We start from the raw sequence: 27,014 nt of genomic DNA, 5'->3' as shown, positions 1-27,014 counted from the left end.
TGAGAATATAATTCTTTTGCTTTATTTAGGAGCAGACATACAAAGAATCAGACAGTTGATTTAGCATTTTCCATCTTGAATCAACTACACTGTGATTTCGCTTGCAGAGAATGAGAACGCTTGTTAAAGATGTACAGTGCAGAGCCAGAGCAAAAAAAAAAAAAAAGAAAGTTTATCATCAGTAGAAACACAGGACGCCTGAGCTGTAATTATGAACAGGACTTATTCTGGATGTGTAACTTCACCCAACCGTAATCTGTTAAACAAAGTCATTAATAACTAATATCCAGGGTACAGTTATATCCTAAAAACAAAAAGTATTTTACTAAATAAAGAGGTCAATGTCCAGCATAAAAGAAACGGGAGCTATACAGACAAAGATCACTGCTGCTGCATATGAAAAGGTAAGACAAACTGAAAACCAAAAAAAGTCATGTCCATACAGCCCATGTCAATTTCCTATGGTGCTAAACACTACATTGCAACACAGCAGCTTCTGAGCAAGAGCCGTTAGCGCTACAGGAAAAAATAAAAGCCTGCCCACTCAAGCCTTACACAATGATATTAGCCTCTAATTTATAATACACCATCAAAATGTTCATATGTGAATTTCTACTCACAACTCAAAATAGTGAATATAATATGATACTCTCTTCTTTGTTAATAAAAAAATCTAGTCTAATAACATCAGGAACATCTAACAACCACAGAAGCCAAGGAAAAATCACTCCACCCTGTCCATGTGGTGCCTTTACTTTGAGATTTGTCGGTCATTTCCGATCTGTGTTACTTCTGTGAGGCTAGAAATGAGATCTAAAAAGTCGATAATGATAACAGTACAAAACAGAAGTGAGTTCTGACCACATTTGTTCCGTTTCAACATCCAAACCCCACCCGAGCCAGAAAGTTCATCAGAAAGTGTGTCGCTCATGTTTACATGGAAGAGGATCAAGCACAGAAAGAACCGGACTCGCCGAGTCCTGAAGTAGATCTGGAGCCATATTTTTAGATGATAAACAACTGAATGGAAATGTTCTCCTGTTCTTAAGAAAAGCCAGAACCTGCGAGATAAAAACTAGTTGTGCTTAAAAGATGAACGAACGTCATGCTCCGAAGACCTCGGGAATGAAATGTCACAAACTGCTGAACGCATGAGCTTATTATAGTGAAATAAAATGACTTCTACAACCGCGCTGACAAATGACAAGACAAATGACGTGTTTATAATAACGCACAATTCGATATGTTATGATTTCTGTAGTTAACCATGTAGACAAGGAATTGTATAAGACACTCCACATAAATGGATTTTAAAAAAACGTGTGTGAGACTGTGAACATGGTAAAAGTCTTCTGTGACGAGACGTTTTTAGCAGGGAGTCTCTAGTGTCAGCGCTCTGTAGCAGTGCTTCGCAATACAAGCTGCATATTTCGTATTAGGTTCAAGAGAGGGGGAAAAAAGACAAGCTGATGAGGAAACGACTGTTTACTGCTGCTATACGCCGAGTGAAAAGAGGGATGAACCCAACGTGTTTCACAGACACTGAAAAACATGAAGTGTAACTATAAATGAATAAAAAGTGGTGTGTGGTTCTTTGATGAATAAAACATTTCATCGTTGGCAAGCTGCTGTAGTATGAAGGGAATAAAACACTTGAGGACATGCTGTACGGTGAAATGAACTACAGAATCAAGCTTGTGGAGGTGAGAGCGTGACGCTGGATAACAGCATGCCGTGTCGTGTTTTATTCCCTACACGTCGTACCATGCGTCCACTCCAAACAGAGAAACAGAGGTGGCGCTACGTGTAGGAATAAATGGCCGATACTTTCGTTTTGAATTCTTTTGGCTTAGCTTTGTTTCATTGTGAAAATTGTTCTAGTTTTTATAATATCTATACCCATAATGTTCCTCCAGAGATTTAGTAGACCCTCATTGAATGTTGGAAAACTACTTTCTATTTCTCCCTCAATTCTACACATAGCTCTGAGCACTTCCAAGTTTTCAACATTTTAACTTTTTGTTAATACATAAACCTACTTTTGTTTAAATTATATACATCCTATAGAGATTTGACTACTACTATCCGGCATTACTCATCTAAATGACGTACAAAGGCTTCTGTTCACAAAAGGTTTTACGCTATATATTTTTTTGGCATTTGTATTCGGTAAACCCCCAACACGCACATTAAACAAAAAAGGTCTTTTCCAGATATGTAGTCATTTGCTATGAGATACTAAACAGTAGGAGATAACATTTATAGTAGCCTTTAAGTGCAATTTTATGGCAGTGTTTTATGAGGGAAATGTAACGAATACAAAAACATTATCTGTTTGAAAAGTCATATCTGGTCTTCTAATAGCAGCTTGACTGTTTGCCCTTTACAGCAAAACTGCATACATCTGTGGGCTGATACCAGTGTAGACCTCAAACCCCTATGTCTCTGAGCCCATGAAGGGCACACTGGCCTTATTTGTGTGTGTATGTGTGTTAGGGTTTGGAGGGTTTTGGGGGATTTGGGGGGGGGGAGAACCAAGTAGATAACAGGAGTCACATAAAAATTTGTGAAGCCTCAAGTCTTCAATCATCTCCACCTGACCGGAGATCAGTTCCAGTGTTGGCCTACCACATGTTCTAGACTCGTGCGAACATTCAGAAGATGAAATGTTAACGGATCTCGGAGGACCTCGAACCAACGTAGTGCGAAAAACAGATCAATGTGTGGTTTTAAGAAAACGGTGGACTCGTAAAGCTCGTCTTTCTACTCTTCTTGTGTCCACCATGATAATATTTCCTATGAACACAGTCTTTCCTAACTAGTTTGAGGGAAAGAAAGTGAGCACAGAGCATCGGTTTTGCTTTTCAGCTAAGTATGGAGGGAAGAAGCAGAGGGGAGGAAGGGTAGAAGAAGGGAAGAGTGGAGCGAGGTGAAGAAGCTGTTCCTCAGTGTGGCTCTGGAGCCAGAACAGTCGTCCCGCCTGGCTGCTCGACCACCGGCTCTGCGCTCGCCGTCGAGTCGGACTCGTTCCCAAGCTCGGTGGATGATCCAGTGGGGCTCACCTTGGTCTGTGGTAACATCAGCCATTATTATACAATCACTGACTGCAGCGTAACTCAAATCCCCATGCACATCGTCTTACCTTTAAAGTCTCCACTTTATCCTCAAATGACTTGAAGGTGGGAGTGTTCCTGCAAGACAACAGGTACGGCCAATACTGAATACAGCCTGAACGTGGAAAACAACAGTGTGGCACACATTTTGCTCTAGTTACGAGAGAGACAGAAATACAGACGATTCTAACCAGGCACCTCTCTTGGAATAAAGTCACTCCTAACACACAGGCCTGCGAGTGAGAGCGAGAACGAGAGCCTTACCTCATCACAGGCATGCTAGAGGAGTGTTGTACGGAGCGTATACTATCAGTCAGCAGTGAGGAAGAGGAGAGAGACAGCGGTTAGACAAGTCACACAGCAGTGATGATGTGAGAGAGAAATAAAGCTCACAGTACATGCACATACACATACACTCCCTAACATTCAGTATAAGAAGATAGGGGTGGACAGAAAGGTCTCCGCACTTTTTCGTTTTTTTATTTATTTATAGCCGTCTGGTGGACAGGTAGGTTTAGTGGTCACCAGCATTTTTTTTTATTATTATTCTATCCTTCAACAACCAGAGGAAGAAAAATAATCCTAATCATTATTTATTTTCACAAAAAGAAGTTATTTGGTATCTATATTTACACAAAATTTGCTTATGATCTGACACCTCACTACTGCAACTACAGCATGTGCTACTCGTTCTGGATCCCACATCCTGCTGCACCACACATATCGGGTTTTTACGAGCCGGATTAATTATCTTGTATTGAAGACATATGACCTTTTCAGAAACAAGAGCATGCAAGTATGTAAAAAGGGTCATAACTCTCCTGATCACTGCACTCTCACTCACACACCCCTACCCCTCATGGTTGTTGATAAAAAAATTAAGGTGTTACCAAGACATCTTTTACGTGTATGTGATGTGGGACGTGAAGAGAAAACACCACAGCTCAAAACCGAATGCTGCTAATGACATATTGACTATTGTCTAATGGCATATTGTCTGTATTAATGCACCTTAACTAGCTAACACACCATATTTTATTATATTATGTTAGCTATGTGGCTTTAACCATTTTATATTCAAGTCTGGTTTTTATTTTTATCTGTTTTTTTTTCTTCTTCATTTTCTTATTGTGTAAAGTGCCTTGAGAAGCTACTTCAAAAGGCGCTATATAAAAATAAAGTTTATTATTATAGCAGCTACCAGTTTTTAAATTGATTAATGAAGTTCCCGAACAACCACAACAAGGGAAGCACTTTAGAGCTCTCGCTTATGATTTACTTCATTTTAGATATTGTCCACCCCTAAAGATGCCGATTAAGCTTTACAATGTCTGAAGCTATATTATCAATCTCGCCAGGATTTTGCGATCACAGAGACGAACGCAAAATCAAGGAAACTCTGCGATATTTGGAGGAGCGTGCAATTTTTGAAAATTGCCACAGGTTTTCCGCAGATTTGGGCCGAGACGCATCGCGCGTTCAGCCGAAGCCCTCTTCGATTCGCGTGTGTCAAACGTGAGTACAGCCAAAAGGTCTGATTTACCAACAAACATCACTGTGCAAGACCGCGCAAGACCACGCAAAACAATTATGTGCAACTGCAATTTCGCCAATTCATGTAGTTTTCTGGAAAGAAAGAAAAAAAAAAAGCAGCATCGCAAAATTTGAAAAAAGCTGCGGCAAAATCAAGCACGGAGGCCACAACAAACAGAAGGGGGGGGGGAAAAAACCTTGGCGAAATCCTGAATGGACTGCTACACTATCTGTATTTGAGAAATGGATTCCAGCACTACTGGAAAGGTTTCTATGTTCTGGTTAGAGTACACAGACCGGTGAAAGTAAACTGGGAGTACACAGAAGGACATGTTCGTCTAGAGGACTGGCGAATCAGCAACATGGCCAGCTGGAGATCTCAGAGAGGAAGATCAAACCTGAATCATAGGGTTTTACACCAGACTCAAGAAGTTTATACTGAGCTTATATGTACTCAAACACGGTGTATGGAGTGACGGATTCAGACGAGTGGGTTTTGTTTCGCAAAGTTACTGAAATCATATGAAAGAGAGAATATGATATAACGTCCAAGATAGACTAAATCCTTCTAAACAGTGATTCGACTGTCAGTTTCACACCTCAAACGGATACAAATCTGTACCATCCAAACTGAAACAGTTATAGAATATTACTAACACACCACTCAAACCATCAACGACTGAAGTTCAACTTGGAAAACATGCACAGAACAAACAGAGAACGAACATGCATTAACACCAACATGCTACTTTAGAGAACAAGCAGGGAATTCAATTCATAAAAAGGAACCACACGCACAAAGTACATCTGTAATAAATATAAACGCTGATAAATGCCGGCATCCAAAACTTCACACCGATGCGATTATGTTACCTAAAGGAATTGGAAAATGACTGTAATCTGTAAATGTCAGACTGCATTAGCAAACAAACAAATGGAACTAACCAGTAAAGATTTTTGTGGTTTGTGATTCAGTAATTTGTCATTTGGTTTAATATAACCCTGTGCTCACTCGCAAGCCACAAAGCGTCAGACCTTTTTCTGTGTCAGTGTGCGTCACAGAGCCGTAAAAAAAAAATTAAAACAGCGTGCGACACAGTGACAAACAGTAAAGTAACAAATCCTAATTTCTGGTTCCGGTGAATTTATTGGACTAACATGCACGGTTTCCTCCAAAACCTCCACTCTCACAACTTTAGTATTCAATCCTTCACACCATAGTTTAAACAAAACTAAAGACTAAATAGGTAAATAAGTGTGTTTTGGCTCATACAGTACCCTTTCATATAGGAACGCTATAAAGCTGGACACAAGTGACAATAGTAGCAGTTGTTACACATGTCCGTGAGCTACTTGTGCTTGCTAGAGTGAACACAACGTTATTATTATTATTATTATTATCATCATTATTATTATTATTATTATTATGAAACTTAGTGAGTTGATTAGAAACTGTTAGTAATGATGGCGAGGTGTCTGTTATTCTGTGTTTCAATGTTACCTGACATCCTCTAGCTTTCTGCTGATGGCTGAACCCACGCTGGAGAACGCTGCCGTGGCTTTCTGGCCAGCTTGGCTCAGCGTTTCTGAGGTCCTCCTATACCTACATACACAAGGTAAAAAAATTATTTAAAAAAAAACACACCAGGAGATTCAAAACCACTCCACTGGGACACTGTTCTGAAATATTTTCTTTCTGATAACTACAATGCCTCAAATCAGCCGTATTCCCACAAAGCAAACTAATTCAACAAGCATTAAGATATAATGGTCTCTGTTCTGTTCAGATTGGAGGCAGAAGGATGAAGATGATGTAGGGGGTATTATGCAGTGACAGATGGAGCTGTTCCTCTAAAGCAGCAGGAGGAGAAGCCCACTGGGCACAGGTGGCTATGGGACACATACGCTGTGGATGTAGTTACTTCCTGCCAGCCCCGGCTCAGGTTCTGCTTGAGCTCGTTGAATGGAGTGATACCCAGTTTCCGCTTGATCTCTGCCAAGTGTCTCTCCTTGGAAGCCAACACTTGAGTAAGAGTCTGGATTTCCTCCTCCACCTGCAGAGTGAAGCAACCAAGACCTTATCTACAGATTTTGGCTGGGGGCTGCAGGATTATACTTACAAATGCATTTAATTTAACAAACGTTAAAGCCTGTCAACATAGATCAACTGAACCGTCACTTACCAAGGGCAGATATATATATAGATATATAGATATATATGCACACACACACACACACACACACACAGATTACAGAACTTTGCAGAGTTTTTTGTGATTGTTGTGGTCAAACATGCTTGATTTTGCTGCGGCTTTTTTCAAAGTTTGCGACGCAGTTCGCGGAGATTTTTGTGCCTCTCTTGCGGAAAAGTACTTGAATTGGCTTGTCTTGTGACATCATCGCAGTGATGTCTGTTGGTAAGTGAGACCTTTTAGCTGTACTCATTTACGGCATTTGGCAGACACCCTTATCCAGAGCGACTTACAACTTGTATCTCATTTATACAACTGCACAGTTGATGGTTAAGGGCCTTGCTCAAGGGCCCAACGGTGGCAGCTTGGGGGTGCTGGGATTTGAACTCAGGACCTCTTGGTCAGAAGTCCAATGCCTTAACTGTACTCATGTTCGATGCATGTGAATCGAAGGGGACTTTGGCTGAATGTGCGTTGTGATAATGTCACATGATGCGTCTTGGCCCAAATCTGCAGTAATTTTGAAAAATTTGCTTGATTCTGCATTCATTTCTGTGATCACAAAATAGTGAAATCCTGGAGGAACTCACTCTCTCTCTCTCACACACACACACACACACACACACTTCTTCCTTTTACAAATAGTAATATCAATACGGTAGATAAATCAATCAAATATCCATCTTTCGGATGAGACGTTAAACCAAGGTCCTGACTCTCTGTGGTCATAAAAAATCCCTGGACACTTCTCGTAAAAAGAGTAGGGGTATAACCCCGGTGTCCTGGCGAAATTCCCCCACTGACCCTTATCTATCATGACCCCTTAATAATCTTACTGACATTATAAACAATGAAAATACATTGTAGGATTGACAGAGTGCCCCGTCCATGCACTACAATATGTGTACAAACGATGCACCCTAATTAAGAAGTAAGAATACCCATAATGTACTGTTTTGCATGGTTTTATTCGCACTTCTTCACTGAGGAAGATGGTGATGACGATTCGTCAGACTTCTTAGACTTCTCTCTAACGCACAAACAGAGCGTGGATTCATTGTTTTGTGAAGTCGTTTCGACAGACAGTGTGTGGTTGTTAGTTAGCTCAGGTATTTAACTGTTACTGGTCTGATACAGAGCAATCCTGCGTGATAAAAAAAAAAATCTTTTATTTCAGACACAAATTCCGTTCCCGATAAAAGTAAGTCAGTGTAGTGAGCAGTGTTTCGGTTACCGTTTCGAACACAATGTGTCTACAATGTAACTCGAGTACAGATCTGCCCCCAGGCTTTAAAATTACAATGTACACTCTAAATTACTTACAACTAGGTCAGTAAGAAAGACTGACAGCGTCTTGTAGGCCATCAGTGTGACCTTGAAAAGAAGGAATATTGCATCCACTAACAGCAATCATCAGTCAGTCGCATCTCCTCGACCCAGTACTCCATCCAAAGCGCAGAAAGACACAATTAATACCAAGTAGCACAGATCAGCATGTTAAAGACTGCTGACCTTCACCAGTTCACTGCGTAGCTCCTCTTGTTCCTCCTCAGTAAGGGATGTGTCAGAGGCAGGCTGTACTGTGTTCGCTGCATCTTCACCCACTTCTGGGATGGAGTCGGGTCTCTGAGCACCTATACACACGCGCACACACATTTATATTATACATCATATGCTGGAAATGCTGGAAAACTTTGCATTACTTTGTGTTTCATAAAGGCTCTGTTTTGTCAGTTCAATTCTGCTCAATATATCCGATTCCACTGGATTTAACACTAAAAGATATGGTCACGAATCACGCTCAAGTGACTCAAGTACACTAGCTCTCATTTGTCAGAGATAGAGATGAGTGGGATTTCAGTATGGTTTAGTCTACACCTGCTAAAAATAATAAAATATACATCAAAGACAAATGGAAATGCAAAACTCATGGAGTCGGACGTTGTTCTGCGATTGGCTCGTGCAGCAGCGTGCCGTGTTGTCGTGATTGGCTCAGTGGTCTTTAATTATTTAAATAGAAACCGGTTGGGACAGTATACAATGACAGTGCTATGCCTTTATTTCTTTTGTTTTCTTGTTGCCTGTGTCTTGGGAAATACTTGAGTTTTTACTAAAGAAATAAGTCTGTATAATTTATATATAAAAAAAACCCCATACAAGCCTTTGTGTTTGCTTTCTATTCTGTGGATCAGACTACGTAATTAACATCCTGACCTGCATGATATCAAATTTTTGGTCATCCAGGAATTTAGCATTTATTTATTTATTTATTAAAATACATTTTTGAGTGCAGGGATATTGAAAACAGAAAATGATGCCAGTCCCCCAGTTCTCATAGCACCGATAAAGAGCATCGGACACACACCGGTCACGGACAGGCACAAGATTAAAAAAGTTGGCCTTCAAACGACTGACAGTTACTCAAGTACAGACAAACAAGCACAAGCACACACACAGTTCCACTTGGACATAAGGCATGTTTCCCACACACATACACACACACACACACACACACACACACACACACGATTCCACTTGGACACGAGGCCTGTCTCTACTGCAGGGGTGAATATTTTCAGCAGCTGGGGTGGAGCCTGCCTTAATGAACCTCACTCTTTTTTAGCATCTTACTTGGCATTTTAAAAAACTGTATTTAGCCGACAAGGGACTCCTAAAGCTTGTTGTATATCAGAGCTTGCTGTATATGGAGGCAGGCGATCCAAGTGTCAAAGCAAAACACTTTTCTACCGTTTTGAAACAAGAGTTGTTCCGAATTAAAGTGATGAAAAGCATTTACATCAAAAGATCCCTTAAAAATTAGATGCATAATATCGATATACTTAAGTGGCTTAGGATTAGAAATATAACACTGAAATACAACAATAAATCGCTGTCAACTACAGTGCCCTTGTTTTTTTTTTTTTTTTAACGGCTGGTACTTCTGACCCCTATAAAGGCGGACCGAGTAGGGCATAGTCATTGATCACTTCAGAATGTACCGCAGCCTACATCTCGGCCACCTACAAGACGTCTCATCGGTCAAACGTGCTCCTGTTTGAAAATGTGGTTGGAAGGTTGCATTGTGAGCAGATTGCAGAAAGAAACAAACAGACAATCCAAGGTTCCCACCTTAACCTCCCACCACATTCCACCAATCCTGCTTCATAAGCAAACTCTACCTCCCATTCCTAAAGCGTGAGAAAAGCAGGGAGGGGAAGCACAAAGTATAAACACTTATCACTGACGCTACATGCAGAGAATTAATACAACTTTGCAAAACGGAGAAAAACTGGGGGGTTTTTACATCCCAGTCCATCTTACTCCGACTGAAAGGATCAGATCTTCATGTCGAATACAATAAGCCCAAATTCTGTCTCGGCACCGTAACGGTCTTTAAACAGTAAAGGCTTTATAAAAGGCTTAAAAGTATAAGGTTAAGCACAATAGGTGATAAACCTTGTTTTCTGACTCGCTTTTTCATGCATTCTTTCATACAGTTCTGCGAGACACACCTCATTCGCTACGACGACCTACTTTTTGATCTCCGCCCATTACGCAACACAATACTGCTCTCTCATTGAGGGATTTTCTTCATCTAACTTTAGATTTTGCATCAATGCATTCGATGTCTGACATGATTTATTTATTTATTTATTTATGTATTTTAAATACAATATAAACATTACTTATAGGCAAGATCCACTGTTTTACACATCTCACTCCTGGAAGTGGTAACGTTCAGCTTACGTTAAACTGGGACTGCATTATGATGGCTAAATGATATTTTTAAAATGATCGTTGTGATACTGGAACCATAATTATTCAGTCAATGTATCCTCACTGACCAACTGATTAGGAACAGCTTTATACCTGCACAGTTTGGGTGGGTCGGTGCCCATGATAGCCTCAGATTCATGTTCTTGGCTGATAGGAGTGGAACCTGGTATGGACTTCTGCTGTTGTAGCCCATCAGCCTAAAGGTTAAACACGCTGTTCATTCGGAGATGCTTTTCTGCCGGCGATGGTGGTTAAGGGTCGTGCGAGTTACTGTGGCCTTCGTGACCGCTCAAACCAGTCTGGCCATTCTTCTCTGATCTCTTTCATCAACAAGGCACTTCCACCTGAAGAACTGCCACTCACAGGAAACTGTTTTCGTACCGTTCTGTGTAAATTCTCCAGACTGTTGTGTGCGTGAAAATACCAGAAGAGCAGCAGTTTCATAAATACTCCCCATCCAGCCTATCTGGCACCAACACCCATGCCACGAGATCACATTCTGGGACTGGTGAGTGTAAATGTTTAACACTATATACGCTGTGCATTATAAACCTATATTGCTTGCACTATTACTTGTACTTCTACTTGCAGAAGAATATATTGGAAAGTGTGTGCTGCCACTACGTTCACTGTGTAGATTCACCAGATTCCAGCAAGTGCCAAGTAATAAACAATCAATGAGAATTCACGGCTCCTTTCTGTCCCCATGCAGTGCCTGAGCTTGGGCCACGGTGACGTTTGACGCATCTGAGCTGGACTACGACGTGTACAAATTTCCTGCCAATGCCAATCTGACAACCCTTACAAAGTGCTGCTTTTGCAATCATATTACTGTCACGGTACTACTTGTAAAGAATCCCCAGAATCAATTCGACACAACTCGGCCATCCAGGAAACTACCGCAAATAATTAAAGCCATTTAATTAAAGCAAATAATTAACTCATGAACTTGGTGTCCTGTTTAATCCTCTTGCAAACGGCAAATCTGGAACACCAACCGTCGCTGCAACGCTGCACGAATCTCACCGAAAATGTTTCAACCAATTTAATGTACCACATCCATTCAGTGGCATGAGCAATGACCTCCTACTCGCCGAGGTATAATCATGGAAATTCTGCTGCAGTTCTGTTAGCAGAACACCGCATTTGATTTCCCTGATAAACATTTCAATTAAACTCTATTCACTAGACTGTGATTGCTGATAGACGCACTCTATCAGTCCCTCCAGGATTTTGTGATCAAGGAAATTAATGCAAAAATCAAGGAAACTCCGCAGTATCCGAAGTAGCTTGCAATTTTTTTTAAATCACCGCAGATGTGGGCCAAGATGCGTCATGTGACGTCATCATAACGTGCATTCAGCTAAAGCCTTCTACAATTCACGTGCGTCGAACATGGGTACAGCTAAAAGGTCTCATTTACCAACAAACATCGCTGCCAAAGACCGTGCAATTGCAATTCCGCCAATTTAAGTAGTTCTCCGCAAAAAAAAAAAAAAAAGAAGCATAAAATCTATAATAAGCATGTACAATCAGGACAGTGAGTGATGTCAGTTAAGTTCAAAAAGGATTTCGAACATGTTTGCTAAATAGGTCTCTCACATGGCTCTAAAAGTGAAAAGGCAGTTTAAGAGTCTTGCTGAATGTAGTGTACAGCAGCACAGTGAAGTCACCAGCTGGTCGTCATGTGGGTCTGACAGGAACTGCCAGCACCAGAGTGCTACCAATCTACAACGCGCTCATTCTGAGTCTCCGCATTTCTTCACTAAGTCACACTTATTTTCCTTTACAGTGGTGATGTACAACCAACCATACGTAACCTCTGTGCCACTCACACATTAAACACGTCTCTCTTTGCAAAGCAGCTAAAGTCAAATAAAATGTTCTTTCTGGATATTTGGGGTCACAGCAAATTTTGTCTGGGAAAAGCCTTCAGATAAAAAATTTTTAAAAAACAGCTAAAAAAAATTGTGAAAAAATCAGGTTGTAGCCCAAATTTAAATTTTTGTAATGTGCCTACAACATACTTTGACACCTCTACTTTAAGAAAACTAATATATTTCCCCAAAAGAACATTTATTAACTTTCTCCAAAAGATCACGTTAGGTAAATAAGCTCGTATGGTAGGTAAACAATTTGTATGATTTTATTTATTAAATGTTAATTAATAAACAAATTGCAATTGCGGCTCCCAAGGTGTGCAACAGAAAAGCGTTCATCCTATTGCTCGGAGCTCCCGAGTTCGAATCCTAACGATACCACAGACATGTTCACACCTGGTGTTAACCTCCAACTCCGGTGATCCGATCACATGTGGAAAGCCGACACGCATAGCCTTTCACACCTGGAGTTATGAATGCATCTCCTGTGACCACTTGCGTTCGGATTTCATACGTAGATGCTGTCGGTTAGTTGGTCCTTCACTGCTGTCCGCGTCGAGATGCATTCACGTTTACACCATGAATGTGATGGGGCCATATGCGTCCCAGACCGCCTGCGTGCGGTTTGAGTAATCGGCTCGCGATGCGTCTACGAGAACACATTTGACCCTGTTCACACCTGACAAAAATCGACCATACTCTCTGGATGACGGCGATGATGAACTCTTTCTCGAGTCCATCACAGTGACACTAGCCAATCGTGGACAACTTATTTATTATAAACAAACAAACAAATAAATAAAAAGCAGTTGCTTTTAGACGACAAGCGTGTTGGAGTCTTTCAGTCAGACATTTCAGTTCAGCTGTACATCAATAATATATAGCTCAGTTTCAGTTTTCATGTGCTTTACTGGCATGACAAACAACTGTACATTTGTATTGCCAAAGTAAGCACATGAAAGGGTAATGTAAACACAAGAGAAATAAAATTGAATAGAATACTAATAGATTAAGTAAAAAAAAAAATAAAAAAAAATTAATCAAATAAAAATATAGTGCAAACAATGTACATAAATGTACATATTAAGGACAAAAATACATTTACTGTATAGAGAACAACTGAAAAATGTGTAAAACTGCAGGATAAAAGGTAAGAAAAGATATAGAACAATAATAAAGAAGAGCAATCACAACAATTACAGGAAACACAAGGGCAAGGCAGACCACTCACTGTCCCTAATATTGTGGCAGGCTGAGACACCCTGTGCTGTTATTATACAGCAGTCTTTATCTTCTCCTAGTAGGAGGGAGAGTTTTTTTGTTACTGTGTGACAAATTGTCAAATGCTTGGGGTGTGTGTTTCACTTTGGGGAAGAAGTTTTCTCGGATGTGTGTATTTTGTGCGCTCTGTTAGGAAATGCAGCTGTGGTTTGGCTGCAACGTAGGCACAACCTTTCTTCCTGTGGGAGCCATGTTTTCCTGTGTCTGTTGCTAAGGCGTGTCCACCGAGTCTGTACCTTGTCAAGGTGCTTCTCAGGTTTTTTATCGGTCACTGTGTACAGAGAGTCTGCCATGGTGTCTTTGCAGGGCCAAAAAGCATTGCATTTCACTCTGTTGTTGTGTTTGGATTTCCCAGTAGGTGAAGTAGTTTTTTAAATTTGTATTGTAATTTGGTCTAATCTGAAGTGTTGGACTTTGTTGTTCTGGTGTGGAGCGTCAGCGTGGTGGGGGTTAGTAGGTGTCGGTGATCCTTCGGAGCTGAGGCTTAGAGCTAAGAGAGGGAGCTGTTTGCTTTGATCAGCTCGGTATTGCAGGGCTTTGTAATGATATGACGGGGGGGGGGGGGGGGGGGGGGGGTTGTCACTGAGTTTTAGGTGTTTCCAGAATTTGATTGGGCGTTTCTGTATTTTTATAATTAGCAGATATTTGCCTAATTCTGCCCTGCATGCGTTGTTTGCCGATGTACTTGTAGGAATATTTTCACAGAAGTCTACATGCACTATATAACAGAATTTCACAATATGTAGGCTTTTCTCAGGCCACCGCACATTTTATGGTGTGCCTACTGAAGTATGCAGAATTCTGTCGCAGATAACAACACTGAACGTTGGTAACTCCCCCTTTTTTTTCCCTAACTAAAAAGGTGTCAGTGCCAGTTTTCGTGTCTAATCTGGAACTGTAAAAATCGTTCTGCACTTTTCTTGGCGGGGGGGGGGGGGGGATAAAATTGGTCTGGAACCAAGAAGCAGCAATTTTATTGAATTAGTCTCGCAAGCAGACTTCTAGTACTCGCTAGAGAGTCTGATACTTTGCAAATTACATTACGTGGCCAAGATCCACCTTTAACAGAAAGAGACAACTTGACTGGCCCGGCAGACGACCAATCATAAACCTTTTCCTGTAGCCTATTTGTAAACACAGTAAATGATCTTGTAAATGAAATGAGTAAATTATCATATTTACTGACCACAAATGCTTCAAGAATACACTTTTAACTTTGAATAAGGTTTACCATTGAATTCTGTTCAGCTTTTTCCAATCCAGTGACTATATCTTGCTCCAAAAAGCTGAAACCACACAGTCCAAAACATCTTCCATCTGAGAAGAATCCTGAACTATTCTCATGAATACTCATGAAGACATTTTGAAGACTGTTTCTGAAAGAGTTCAGAAACAACTGTTTCGGTGGTATTAGTGAATAGAAGCTACAGGTTTAACGATACGAAAATATGCCTCGAGTAGCTACACATTCAAACGACATACGGAAAAGCAAGAAAACGTGTCTGGCATGTCGTCATCATCTCTGGCAATGGCTTTCTATAGTGTTCAGATGCTGAATGATTGGGTTTGGGATGGGAAAAGGTTCTTCAGAGGTAAACATGTAAAAACTCAATCGAATTACATAACAGTTTGGTGCTTTTGAATACCTTATAAGGATATAGACACCAGGTAACTGGGAGAATGTGTAATATCCGTATACAGTCGGCTCCAGGATTATTGGCACCTTTGTTCAAGATAGGTTGAAAATAACAAAACGTGTGGTTCATTAGTTTAATGTCAGAGAAAATAGAAGAGAAATTTAACCGAAGTGGATTTGTTCCAAGAAAATAAAAAGTAAAAATACCTTATCATAGGTATGTCACAATTTTGGCACCCTTGCATTTAGTACTTTGTGCAACCTCTCTGCATTAACATAACAGCACCGAGTCTGTATTCCTGGAGAATACAGAGCGAGCAACCTGAGGCCACTCCTCACAACAGAATCTCTCCAGATCCTCCAGGGTCCTAGGTCCTACCTTTTGCGATAAGGATTTAAATTATTGTTTTTTTTTTATTATTATTTTATTTCTTAAATGATTCGAAAAGGTTTTGATTTCTCTCATTTTCAGTGCGAGATTAAGCTTCTTTGAAGCCAATAACTCCAGAAATGACTGCAGGGGAAATTGGGGTCTCTCAAAGCTATTAGAATTTATTTTTAAAACAAAATGACAGCCAAGTTTCAATAAAGAGGTTCACCATAATGCATCACTATGACAAAAACACAAAAGAGAGCGGTATTTTTCAGCGTCCATAATAACATGCTGCTTGCTGAATACCATGATCACACCGTCAATGCACATGCGCAACTACACACAGGTTACCTCTGCATGGTAGTGCTGGTGAGCTGGGTGGACTGAAGCTCTCTTTAGGAGACAAGTAAAGGTAGTTGGTGTTAAGCCCTTGCTCAAGACTTAAAGGAGACTTGTAGTTCACCGTAGGATCCATCCTGGAAATTTCAGACAGATGACAGCTCATTTTGTGATTGGATCATGTGCCTCTGGGGTGCTTCTGCCTCCTATGATGAACAGGCCAAGACAGCAGTGATTAATTCGCTTTCTGCTGCACATCATTTGAGACAGCTAGCAAAACTGCACACCGAAGGTCTCGTAAACAGCCGAACAAGCATGGTTATCTTCTATCTGGACTCATGCCCTTCCCCCTCTGTTTCTTGGCTTCCAAGATAAATGGGGATCCACTTGTCTGTTGGTCATGTGACACTGTGGGGATGTAATCTGCAGTGGCCCAGATTACAGCTCTAATCCATCTCAAACTGCCTCTGCACAGCACAGAGTTGTGTGCTGCCATCTGCACGCACCACTAAACACCAAAGATGGGGTCAGCTGAATGAAATTTCTAAATAAGTCCAACAACAATGTACACTTGGGTGAATAGATAGTCCCATGTTTTGGTTGTCCAGAAACATAATCGATTAAGGTAAAAGTGGTAGCTTATATCATGTAATAATTGAGAAAAATTGTTGTGCAAGAGGGCTCACCGGTGACCCAGCAGAAAAGCATTCATCCAATCATTGGGAGATAATGAGTTCAAATCCTGACAACGTCAAGGCCATCCGTAGCCAGGGGGTGTTAGAGAGCAAAACTGGCCATGTTCTCTGGGTGAGAAGGATGGTATACTCACTCTCCCCTGTCACAGTGACACTAGCCAGTTGCAGGCATCTCATGTACACGGAAGAGTGTATATAGCACTTTCCTGGGAGCGTGTTACGCTGCCCTGTGACGCAGCATGAGCAGCAGTTTGAAAAGAAGTGGTAGCTAGCTTCACATAACCACCCTCATGTGTAAAAATGTAAGTGAATGAAGGTCTGTGAGATAGACGGCCTGGGAAATGAAAAACAAGTGTATCGAGCTAAAAATGTAAGAAATAAAAACATGACTTTCTTTCCTTTACTTTCTTTCCTTTACCAAATTTAGTTTTGATGCAGACTTGCCTACAATACAGCTGTATAGCTACATTAATACCGCGATTTCCTAAAACATTAACGCATTTTAGCTCATCCCAAACACACCTACACACCCAGACTCTCATGGCAGTCGTTGCTGTGTGCGGGTTTTTATATACCCGGATATTTGCCTTTCAGGCAGGTCCTTGATGGCTCGCTGCCAGATCACGTCTCGGCCGGCTTTCAGATTGCATAACGAAATACATGTACACATACACACATGTGGAAACAGAGACTGTGACACACCCAGAGTTTTATCCATCCCTGCAGAACCCTAATCAAATCTGACTGCAGAAATCCTTTCCCCAGGTATGAAACTGAACTGCAGGTCCACAGCTTTATAACAAGCCCAGACACGTGGCTTATGGTTAAAGGAGAGGCGATGAGGAAAAGGGACAGGAATATATTCGACTTCTTCATTCAGGCCCAGTTCTGCTTTAAAGAAGAACTGAGCATCACATGAGGAAGTGAAGCACAATAACGTTATTGTTCCACGTTGGTCTTTACTCCAACAGCACAAGTAGCCAACATAATGTAATATACCATAATGTAATAATATATGCCTAGCATGATATCTGTTCCCTTTCATGCCCACTTAACAGTTAACAGCATTTTTTAAACACTAGTATGCAGCGTCCAAATGTATACAGATATTTTTTAAAAACTAAAGTTCTTACCCCACACAAACGGTGTATTTGAAAAAAAAAAAAAACATGAGCACACCTGCCCAGTGATCACACTGCGCCCAGGTGTACAGAGCAGTAGATCAGGTGAAATGCAGAAAAACACCAACATGCCCAAGAACAGAAAATGATTCAATCATATGTGTGGACTGGCACTCAGTACGTTTACACGGACAACGATGATCCGATATGAACCCGATTAAGACGATGCTCTGATTAAGAAACTACCATGCAAACAGCAATTTTTAATGACCTTAATCCGATTAAAGTCACACTCGAAGTAAACACAAATGGAATTAAGACGTGTGGAGTATTCCTGTTTTAGTCGCGTTATCGACGTGCGTTACAGACATGTACACACCTTAATCACACTATTAACGTCGTGTGGGAGTTTTCACCGCATTGTGCGACAGGACGCGTACACACACACGTTCACACACACCCGTTTGACGGCAAACAAGAGAACGCGTACTTACCTACTATATAGTAGGAGAAATACATGCATCTCAGCTACTATATAGTGGGTAAGAACACGGTTTGGGACGCAGCCCACGGCTTCAGGCGGTCGTCTATTTCCACGTACAACACGACAAATAATTAACTGCACTTGAAGCATTCGTAAAAATTTTTTAATAAAAACACCCAAAACTGTACACGGTTCCATATCAAAGACGAACTGTATATTGATACGTGATATTCTGGAGGGAACATGGGACGGCGTGGCGTGGGAACGTGATGACGTGTGCCGTCGATCGAACTCCGTTCTATAACATGTAAAACAGGAACATGAAAGGAGTATCCTAAAAGCGACTCGTGTAAACACCTTAATCACGATATTGTCTTACTCAGAATAAGCTCAATAATTAGATTACTGCGGTCCGTGTAAACGTAGTCATCATTCACAAATAAACAGTAGGCCTACCCCCAGATTCTGAACAAAATTGGTCACAGATCAATCAGAGGTTACTACACTGAATCTTATCAGAGTACTGTAGCAGATTCAGTGTTATCATATAATAAGAGCGTGTAATAATGTTTCAAGTGTATTATTAAACATGAAGTGACCAAAAACTCAAACTGGTCATAAGACATGATAAACAGAGTGATAGCATATTCACAACACTTTCTCCACACAACACAACCATTTCTCCACAATCAAGGGCATTTTTGAAAAGCTTCGTTTTCGGTGATCGTTGATTTCATGTGGATGGGAGATCAAAACACGGTGAAATAAAAGTAGCGTATGTGTGATCATTGGCAGTACAGATGTCTGTGGATGACCCTCTCTCCTGAGATTCGTATGACTTCCATTTAGATCCACTCAGGAACAAAGATGACCCACAAAAGTCTTAACAAAGCACGGTACCTAATCAATTAGCACATTATTCCCAACATGCCTTATCACATGATTTCCCCAAAATGAGAACCATGGGACGTGATGCTTTCCACAGGCCGAGGACACTCGGGCTATCTGAGGCTCATAGCTGAAGGCTTGGAGGTCGTCCTGCGATGAGCCTTCGCAAGGTATCTGAAAGGTCAGCAGAACAAACAGACCTCAAACACGTCAACGCATTCGTCAACGCATTCTATTACTGGCAAAACAACTGAAATGAGGGGCAGACAAAACAAAATAGCAAAATTCCACTCTGACCACACGTTCATTCGGGCCCTGTGTGATAACTCATATTTTAGGAAGTCTCCAAACAGAGTCCCAAAATGGTGGGTATAAATCCAGCTCAAATCTGAGGAGAGGTCAAAACACCCCATTAGAGATGGGTACAAGCAACGGAAAGGCAAATACGGCACTTCCGGTCTCTCAGTGGTCGCTCACAGTTTATATATTGCAATTTTATACCGTAACGGATTAATGCGTGTGGTGACCTGGGAAAACCCTTAACGTGGTCAGATTTGGACAGTGCTATTATATAGCTCTGAAAACTACACACTTTCCTAAACTGAAATGTTTCTCTATAGCTTGGATCTCAAGCAGAATTTAAGCTCTAGCAGAAATGTCAAAATGGAGAAAACTGCAAAGATTTCATTCCAGTTCCACTGAAAGCCGCAGCGCCTATCTCTAATATTTAAAGAATTGCACGTTTGCAATAGTGTGAAAGGTAGACGATCTTGCAGAAACGTCCACCACCTTATTTCACAACCATGTAATTAGCTGGTAAATTTTATTTCAAAGAAATTCTGACTATGATACTACTATCTCACACACACACACACACACACACACACACACACACACACACACACACACACAGCATGAAGGCTCAAGGAAAAGAAGCAACTATGCAAGAAAGCAAATAAAAAATTCTCAAATGCATGTACTTATCTAATATTTCTTATTATTAGATTATAAAACAAATGAGATTATTAAGCCTACTAAACCTATATTAAAGGATATAGTAACTAATATAATCACTCTTTACAACCGTGGTGCGCAGAAAAGCATCTCAGCATGCACAAACATTGAAGCTTGAGGTGGATGGGGTACAACAGCAAAAGACCACGTTGGGTTCCACTCCCGTCCACCAGGAACAAGAAACCGAGTCCATCATGAGCACCGACTCGTCGAAACTGGACAGCTCTAATCTTCAACTATACAGTTTGGGTCATATCATCATCAAGGCATTTCCCTTCACAGAACTGTCACTCGCTCAATGTTTTTTTGTGTGTTTGTTTTTCGCACCGTTCTGTGTAAGAGAATGTTGTGTGTGTGATCAGCCGTTTCTGAAATAATTAAACCAGAGCATCTGGTACCAACCAGCATGCCACGATCAAAGTCATAGAGATCACACATTTTCATCATTCTGTTGTTGGGAGTGAACAATAACTGAAGCTCTTCACCTGTATCTGCATGATTTTTTTTTGCTGCAACGTGATTGGCCGATTAGATAACTGCATGAATGTGCGGGTGTACAGGTGTTCCTAATAAAGTGCATGGTGAGTGTATATAGGTATAATAACGGTATTTAATTTAGAATTATACCTCATAATAAGAAATATTTGATAGGTTTGCCTATCTTTTTAAAAAATGTAAGATATTTTAACTAGCCAAAGGTTGGGGGGTTTTTTTGGTTGTTGTTTTTTGCAGTGCCAATAACCTTGTCAAGATGTCCATAAATACTGTAATGAAAGTGCGAAATCAAAAAGCCAATCCGTCTCACTTACTCATTTGACTGGACAAACATAAAACAATGTAACTGCATTCAATCGAATGTTCGCAGCTCCAGCACAGAGCAGGAACACGAGAATGGAATTTTCCACTTGGAGGAGTTCAAATGGACTCGGTGGTAACTAAGGACGACTACGATAAGAAGCTATGGGGTTGGTTCTCATCGCAGCAGCACACAGTAACACACCACTAAGCAGCGCTGATCAAACACAATGGCTGTATTTACATTTCTGCTCATGTTACAGTGAGGCGTTGAGGCACAGTTCCTTCCAGCACAGAGTAGACTCGAGTGTGATCGCTTTAAGGTGCACGGATTACTCGGATAGCCACGATTGCTACAACTTTAGAAATAGTGGATTATGTAAATACCTAAAGCACACAGCTGTTTGCATCAAGCTGAAACATGTAGATGCATACCAGGTTCATACAAAGAAGAAGAGTGCACAATGAGCTGGAGAGGAAGTCTGTGTGTAAAAGCCATACAAGTTGAAACAATCACGTTACTCGGTCTGCGACACAGAGCACGGACAGATCCCACATCTGATGCGGATCTTGCCATGGTTCGGCTGAAGCAGACCTCAGACCACAGTGTTCGAGGGGACCACGAATCGGCTCTCTGGACTGCTTCCTGGTGTGAAAACGGCGTTCACACTTCAATCAATCATAATGAACTCGGGCGCAAACGGCCCAAAGTCCAGAAAAAAAATGCGAGTGTGCAAACAACCTTAGGGTGCTTTCACATATACATCCCTTAGTGTGTTTGAATCGAACCCTGGTGCGTTTTCCTTGTTTGGCGAGAACACAGCAATCACACTCAGGTGCAATCCAAAGCAACCAGGAAGTGAACTCAACATGCCGTGTATATTGGATTGCAGGCGGGAAAAAAATTTGTAGATGTGAGCTGCTAAACTGACCCGTGAGGTGCAACCTGAACCAAGGACAGAGCTGTGACTGTGGATATTTGGACCATCGAACAAGAAGAAAAATAAACACTAGATGTGATACACTTGGCAAAGATTTGTGCACCCTTTTCCATCTTCAAATTTCTGACCAATGACAGAAAGAGTCCTATAAGGCAGCGTATGGCATTTCTGGCACATGGCTTATGCCTTTGAAAACACAGCAGCTCTTCAGAGCAGACGCCTTGATAATGGAGGTGTGAATGCTCCTGATAGAAAGCACACATTCTGAACAGTATACAAATAAAGGTCTCCACCCTGATCCTTCAACCTGCTGTTTAAATAAGACGAGGCTCCCTGTGCAGTGGCTGCGGTGACACAACTCATGAGTATGCAAACATGAGGCAGATGGCTTCACTGCACGACAGACGAGGGCAGGAGGGAGAGAATCTAACTAGGAACACTCATCAAACCTCCATCACTGGCAAGAAAGAAATAGTTTATTATTTTAGTCTATTGTTGTGGCCCTGAATGCTATTGCAGGGCAAAAAGGAAATCTTGAAGAAATGTATAAGTTGGCTGTTTGACTAAACAAACAAGCGGTAGCTCTCCTTCGTCAAAAAATTTTCAACTAACAAGAACAGAAATATGAGGATCTCCCTTAAAAGTCCAATAGTCTAGTTGAACCACTGTAAGATCTGGGGGAGGAGCTTTGTTTTCATGGGCAGGAAAGGGGCGGGCTCAGGTAGTCAAAAAAAAGGTCATTCTAATTTTAACTCCACCCACTTAAACATACTTAAATCGTTTTTGACAACGCGCCTTCCCTAACGCATCTTTCAAATCAAACAAGCTACTGCTAGACTGCATACAAATCTACTTAATGAAGTAAACCGGTAGTGAAATGGTTAAATTAACACTGGGTTTTTTGACTGACAAGAACTCACATCATACCTCTAAAACAAAACAAACGCATCGTTAGAGTCATAAAAATCTCCTTACAGAAAGCTTCACACCATCAATGATTTCAAGTTTTTCTTTGTTAAATTTTACATTTAACATTACTCTTAGATCGCGTGAAGTACCTGCTACACACGTCCCTGTGAACGAGTCGTTACCGCAAACACAAGAGCGCATTAGAACGACTGGCTGCTTTTCTACATCATTTATTAACACCTTCTGACCAATCAGAATTGAGAATTCAGCAGCTGTCTGAAGTTTGCTCCCTTAGTTTGCACTGGAACTACAAATTAATAGATCCAACACATAATTGAGGATCTTTTTCCGCTATATTTGTGGTATTCTGCTAACCACTCCTTACAAAATAGCCATGTTTTCTCCTTTAAATCGTTGGTTGTTATATATTTTATCCGGTATAATATTGTATTTTATGCTTTTCACATTATTATTATTATTATGACAACTCAGTAAATGGTTTGTGAAAGCCATAGTTTTGGCTAAAATATTACTCTGCTCTTGAGTGATTCAGCTCCAGTCATCCATACAGTGTTGAACAGATTTAACATGGAAAGTGGTATTCAAAATCACCATGTGTAAAAACAAAATGCCAAAGTAAGCAGGATCTAATCTGATCCAGCTCTGATCTGATCACACAATACACGAGTCTAATGATTTAAAAAAAAAAAAACAAGGTATGGATGGGCACAAACTTGTAGTCTCACCACTCGGCAGCCATCTTGGTTACTACCAGTCGTACAAGACCAGGCTTCCATCTACTCGATTGGGAGAAACTTGTATACCAGATACACATTAACAAATTCAATTCAATTAAATTACTGATTTAAACTCTGATGATAACATCATAAATAATGTTTCATCTTTGCCTTAAATAATATGAGCAAAAAGTTGTGGTTGCTACTGCATATGCATATTTCTCAGTAACTAACAGCGCTGCACGTCAGCACATGCGCCAGTGTCAGTCTCATCAGACCAGTGTTTTCTGGTAACATCCTACCAACAAGACGACTGGCTAATTTTACAGTCAGCTTGTTCAGCATTACATGCAGCCCTCATTCATATTTTAACCGACTCTACTGTCTTTGACGCAACAAAGTTTCACACAGTTATTTACAGCCTTGAGGTGTGCTGAGCTTAAACTTAAGCCCAAGTCATGATTAACTTAATGCTGTTAATCATGCATACAAAATAGCAATCTTACAATGTTGAATAACGCAGAGCAGCTGGTTCTAGCTGGACAGCAAGTAAGGGGGGTGTGGGGGATCAGAACAAAAGGAGAAAATTTGAATTTTCACATTTCATTGTGTTCTGCCAAAAATATATCTAATCCTGTAGTAAGCACAACACCAAACTTCTGCCTTTTAGTTACTGTATAATAAAAAAAAAATCATGATACAAGGTATTCATCATGATATTCCAATCAAGTACTGCAGCTATGCTATGAAAAACTACATTTCTGATGAGGAAAAGGAGGGAAAGTGAAATGATTGGTACAAAAACTGTTACACTGTCTCCTACAGTGTGTAACAACTGACATAAAACAAAAGCTTGACATCTCATGGTACCCACAATACACAGGAAAAAGAGTATCATGTTATTGTTTTATGAATAACAATATTACATCATCACATTATATCACATCACTCCCAGATCTAATGTCACCAAACACCGAATGCAGATTACACTGCATTCACTTAGTTCACTTCCTGTGAAGTCTGTGCACCAGAACATACAAGTTGCTCAAACTCAGGCCTAAACGACAGACAGACGCGGTTTCTCAAGTCAAAGAACAAACTGGCGCTCTCGTGAAGACCGGACTTGCCAGGCTATCTTGAAAGAACGAAGTCGGAAGGACAAAAGGACACACAACGCATCTTTGTGAGAATTGAGATTTGTTGTGAGCTTCCTGTCGTGCAATGGATCATCCCAGCACATTTCTAGTAGAGGGACAGGGGGGTCCTCATCTCTTCAGTGCTCTCGAAGTGATACGTTTCCTCTGGTTAATAGATTTACTGTTAACTGTCTGATTAACCAAAAATGAATTAAGCAAGTTTAAATGTAGTAAGCTCTCTGTTTGCAACCGCGACGTCACGTTAACCATAAACTGAGCTAACGAGTTTACCGTTACCTCAGGATGGAAGATAGTCAAGTTTAAGTAAAATACTTCTGAGGGATAATGCCGACTTTTCAACAACCTCATATATCTCGATCTAAATATCCCTCTCTCTCTCTCTCTCTCTAATCGCTCTCTCTCTCTCACACACACACAGAGAGAGAGAAAACAAAATGATTATTTTTGATTTATTTAGATTATTGCCATTAAAAAGATGTTAAAACTACAGCTTGGGGTCAGGCTTCTGGGACTTCAAGCAGGTTCAGTGCGCTCAGGTCTGCATCCGATGCATCCTCGATATCAGGAACACATCCGGGTAATTTAATTTGTCCCCGGTACTTGCGTTCGTGAATACTGGAATTGAACTTCGGAGGTGGATGATGACGTAGAACGAGTTCACAAGGACCCAAGATCGCATACGAACGCATACTGAGAAACGGCCCGAGTCACTGAACACGTGCATTACATGTACACTGTTATCAGCTAGCTGAGTGCACTCTCAGAAAAACTGGAGTGGTACAGTCAGTGTGTGTCTTTTGTACCCAGAAAGAAGCATGCGGTTTTACACTTACCTGGAAATGTGGATTATTTAAAGGTACATGCTTGCACTCGGTTTAAGAGGCGCAGATTAAAAGGTACACGAGATATACCCAGCAAGAAGAAGCACCGTTTAGTACTATTTAGTGATATTTTCGAGTGTGCTGTGTGCACATCCGCCGTCACGTTTATCATAAGTAGTAAACTACGCCATTCAGATGACGATATAATATCATTATCATGATTAAAATACCTGACATCATGGATATTGTGTTAACTTATTACTTTTTTTTAATAACCAGAAACTGACTGGAAACATCAGATGTGGATGAAATTTATTTGATTGTTTTTGCTTAATCTTAAACTGTACAATGTTAAGTTTTTCTTTTGTACATTTTTTTTTCCCTCTCCTTTTCAGCGGTAGTCATTTTTCCTGTAAATTTATTTAATGTATTTTTGTAGATCTTAAATAAAATATCATCCAAAAGGGTTTTTTTTTTTTTTAACACAACACTACTGTACTGCTAGGAAATCGTTTGCAAACCTATATAATATAAATATATAAAAAAAAATGTACATGTTCTGTGACTATCTATAGTTTAGGCCTGACCTAAATGACTAAATGTTTTGAACAAATTGTACATTCATGTGCACAAACTAATAAAAACTGAGGGGGAAAGTGACTCCAAGATGTGTCTGTTCATGATGAGTCTTTTTCATGATAAACTACTGACTGATACTGGAATAATTCCTAGATAAAGCAACTGAGGTGAAGTAAAAACATATGTTTTACCATATAAACAAACAGTGTCAGTGTTGATGTAGTTGCAGAAAGACCACATTAATGCAGTGTGAACTTTAAACCATTAACTCTTACAATGTTGTACAGTTAACTGTTTTTATGCAGAAGTTGGCAGACTTAATCTTCCTGGTGAAAGAGTTTAGAAACTTCCTTCCTTGGTACATTCAGTTAATCCTGCAGTTCCTCCTGCTAACAAAAACACTGAAAAACACACTGAGGATATTTATAATTCTTCACTCTGGGAGATAAATCTTCACCTGGAGAAATGGAGATGTTTGATTAAACTAGCTGTGTCCAACATCATGCTAGCTAAACGCAGCTAACTTCTGGCAGAAACAAACAAGAAACAACAGCTTGATTCCACTTCTCACGCAGGTTTGCACACGAATCGGTCCACAAATTCACTTTCAGTACTCACCTTGTTCGTATCCCTCCATGCTTGTGTGAACTCCAGGTATGACACTGAGATTTTCCCCGTCCAGAGTGATTTTTCCCCTCAGCAACACTTTGGAGCAGTTTGGAGCCGTGACACACTACAGCTGAGGCGCG

General features: G+C 40.6%; 1 protein-coding gene across 1 annotated transcript; it reads right to left on the bottom strand.

Annotated features, from left to right (window-relative positions):
* tpd52 (tumor protein D52) lies at window positions 1-27,014 on the bottom strand. Its single transcript, XM_053612991.1, has 6 exons — window positions 26,884-27,014; window positions 8,351-8,472; window positions 6,552-6,700; window positions 6,148-6,249; window positions 3,143-3,191; window positions 1-3,068 (listed from the first exon to the last, which is right to left on the bottom strand). The coding sequence occupies exons 1-6, from the start codon at window positions 26,900-26,902 to the stop codon at window positions 2,946-2,948; spliced, it is 564 nt and encodes a 187-aa protein (XP_053468966.1). The 5' UTR covers window positions 26,903-27,014; the 3' UTR covers window positions 1-2,945.

Source organism: Ictalurus furcatus, chromosome 24 (genome assembly GCF_023375685.1).
Source record: "Ictalurus furcatus strain D&B chromosome 24, Billie_1.0, whole genome shotgun sequence".
NCBI classification, from domain to species: Eukaryota; Metazoa; Chordata; class Actinopteri; order Siluriformes; family Ictaluridae; genus Ictalurus; species Ictalurus furcatus.
The sequence above is the reverse complement of the archived record's forward strand: the minus strand, read 5'-3'. Positions and strand labels throughout refer to the sequence as shown.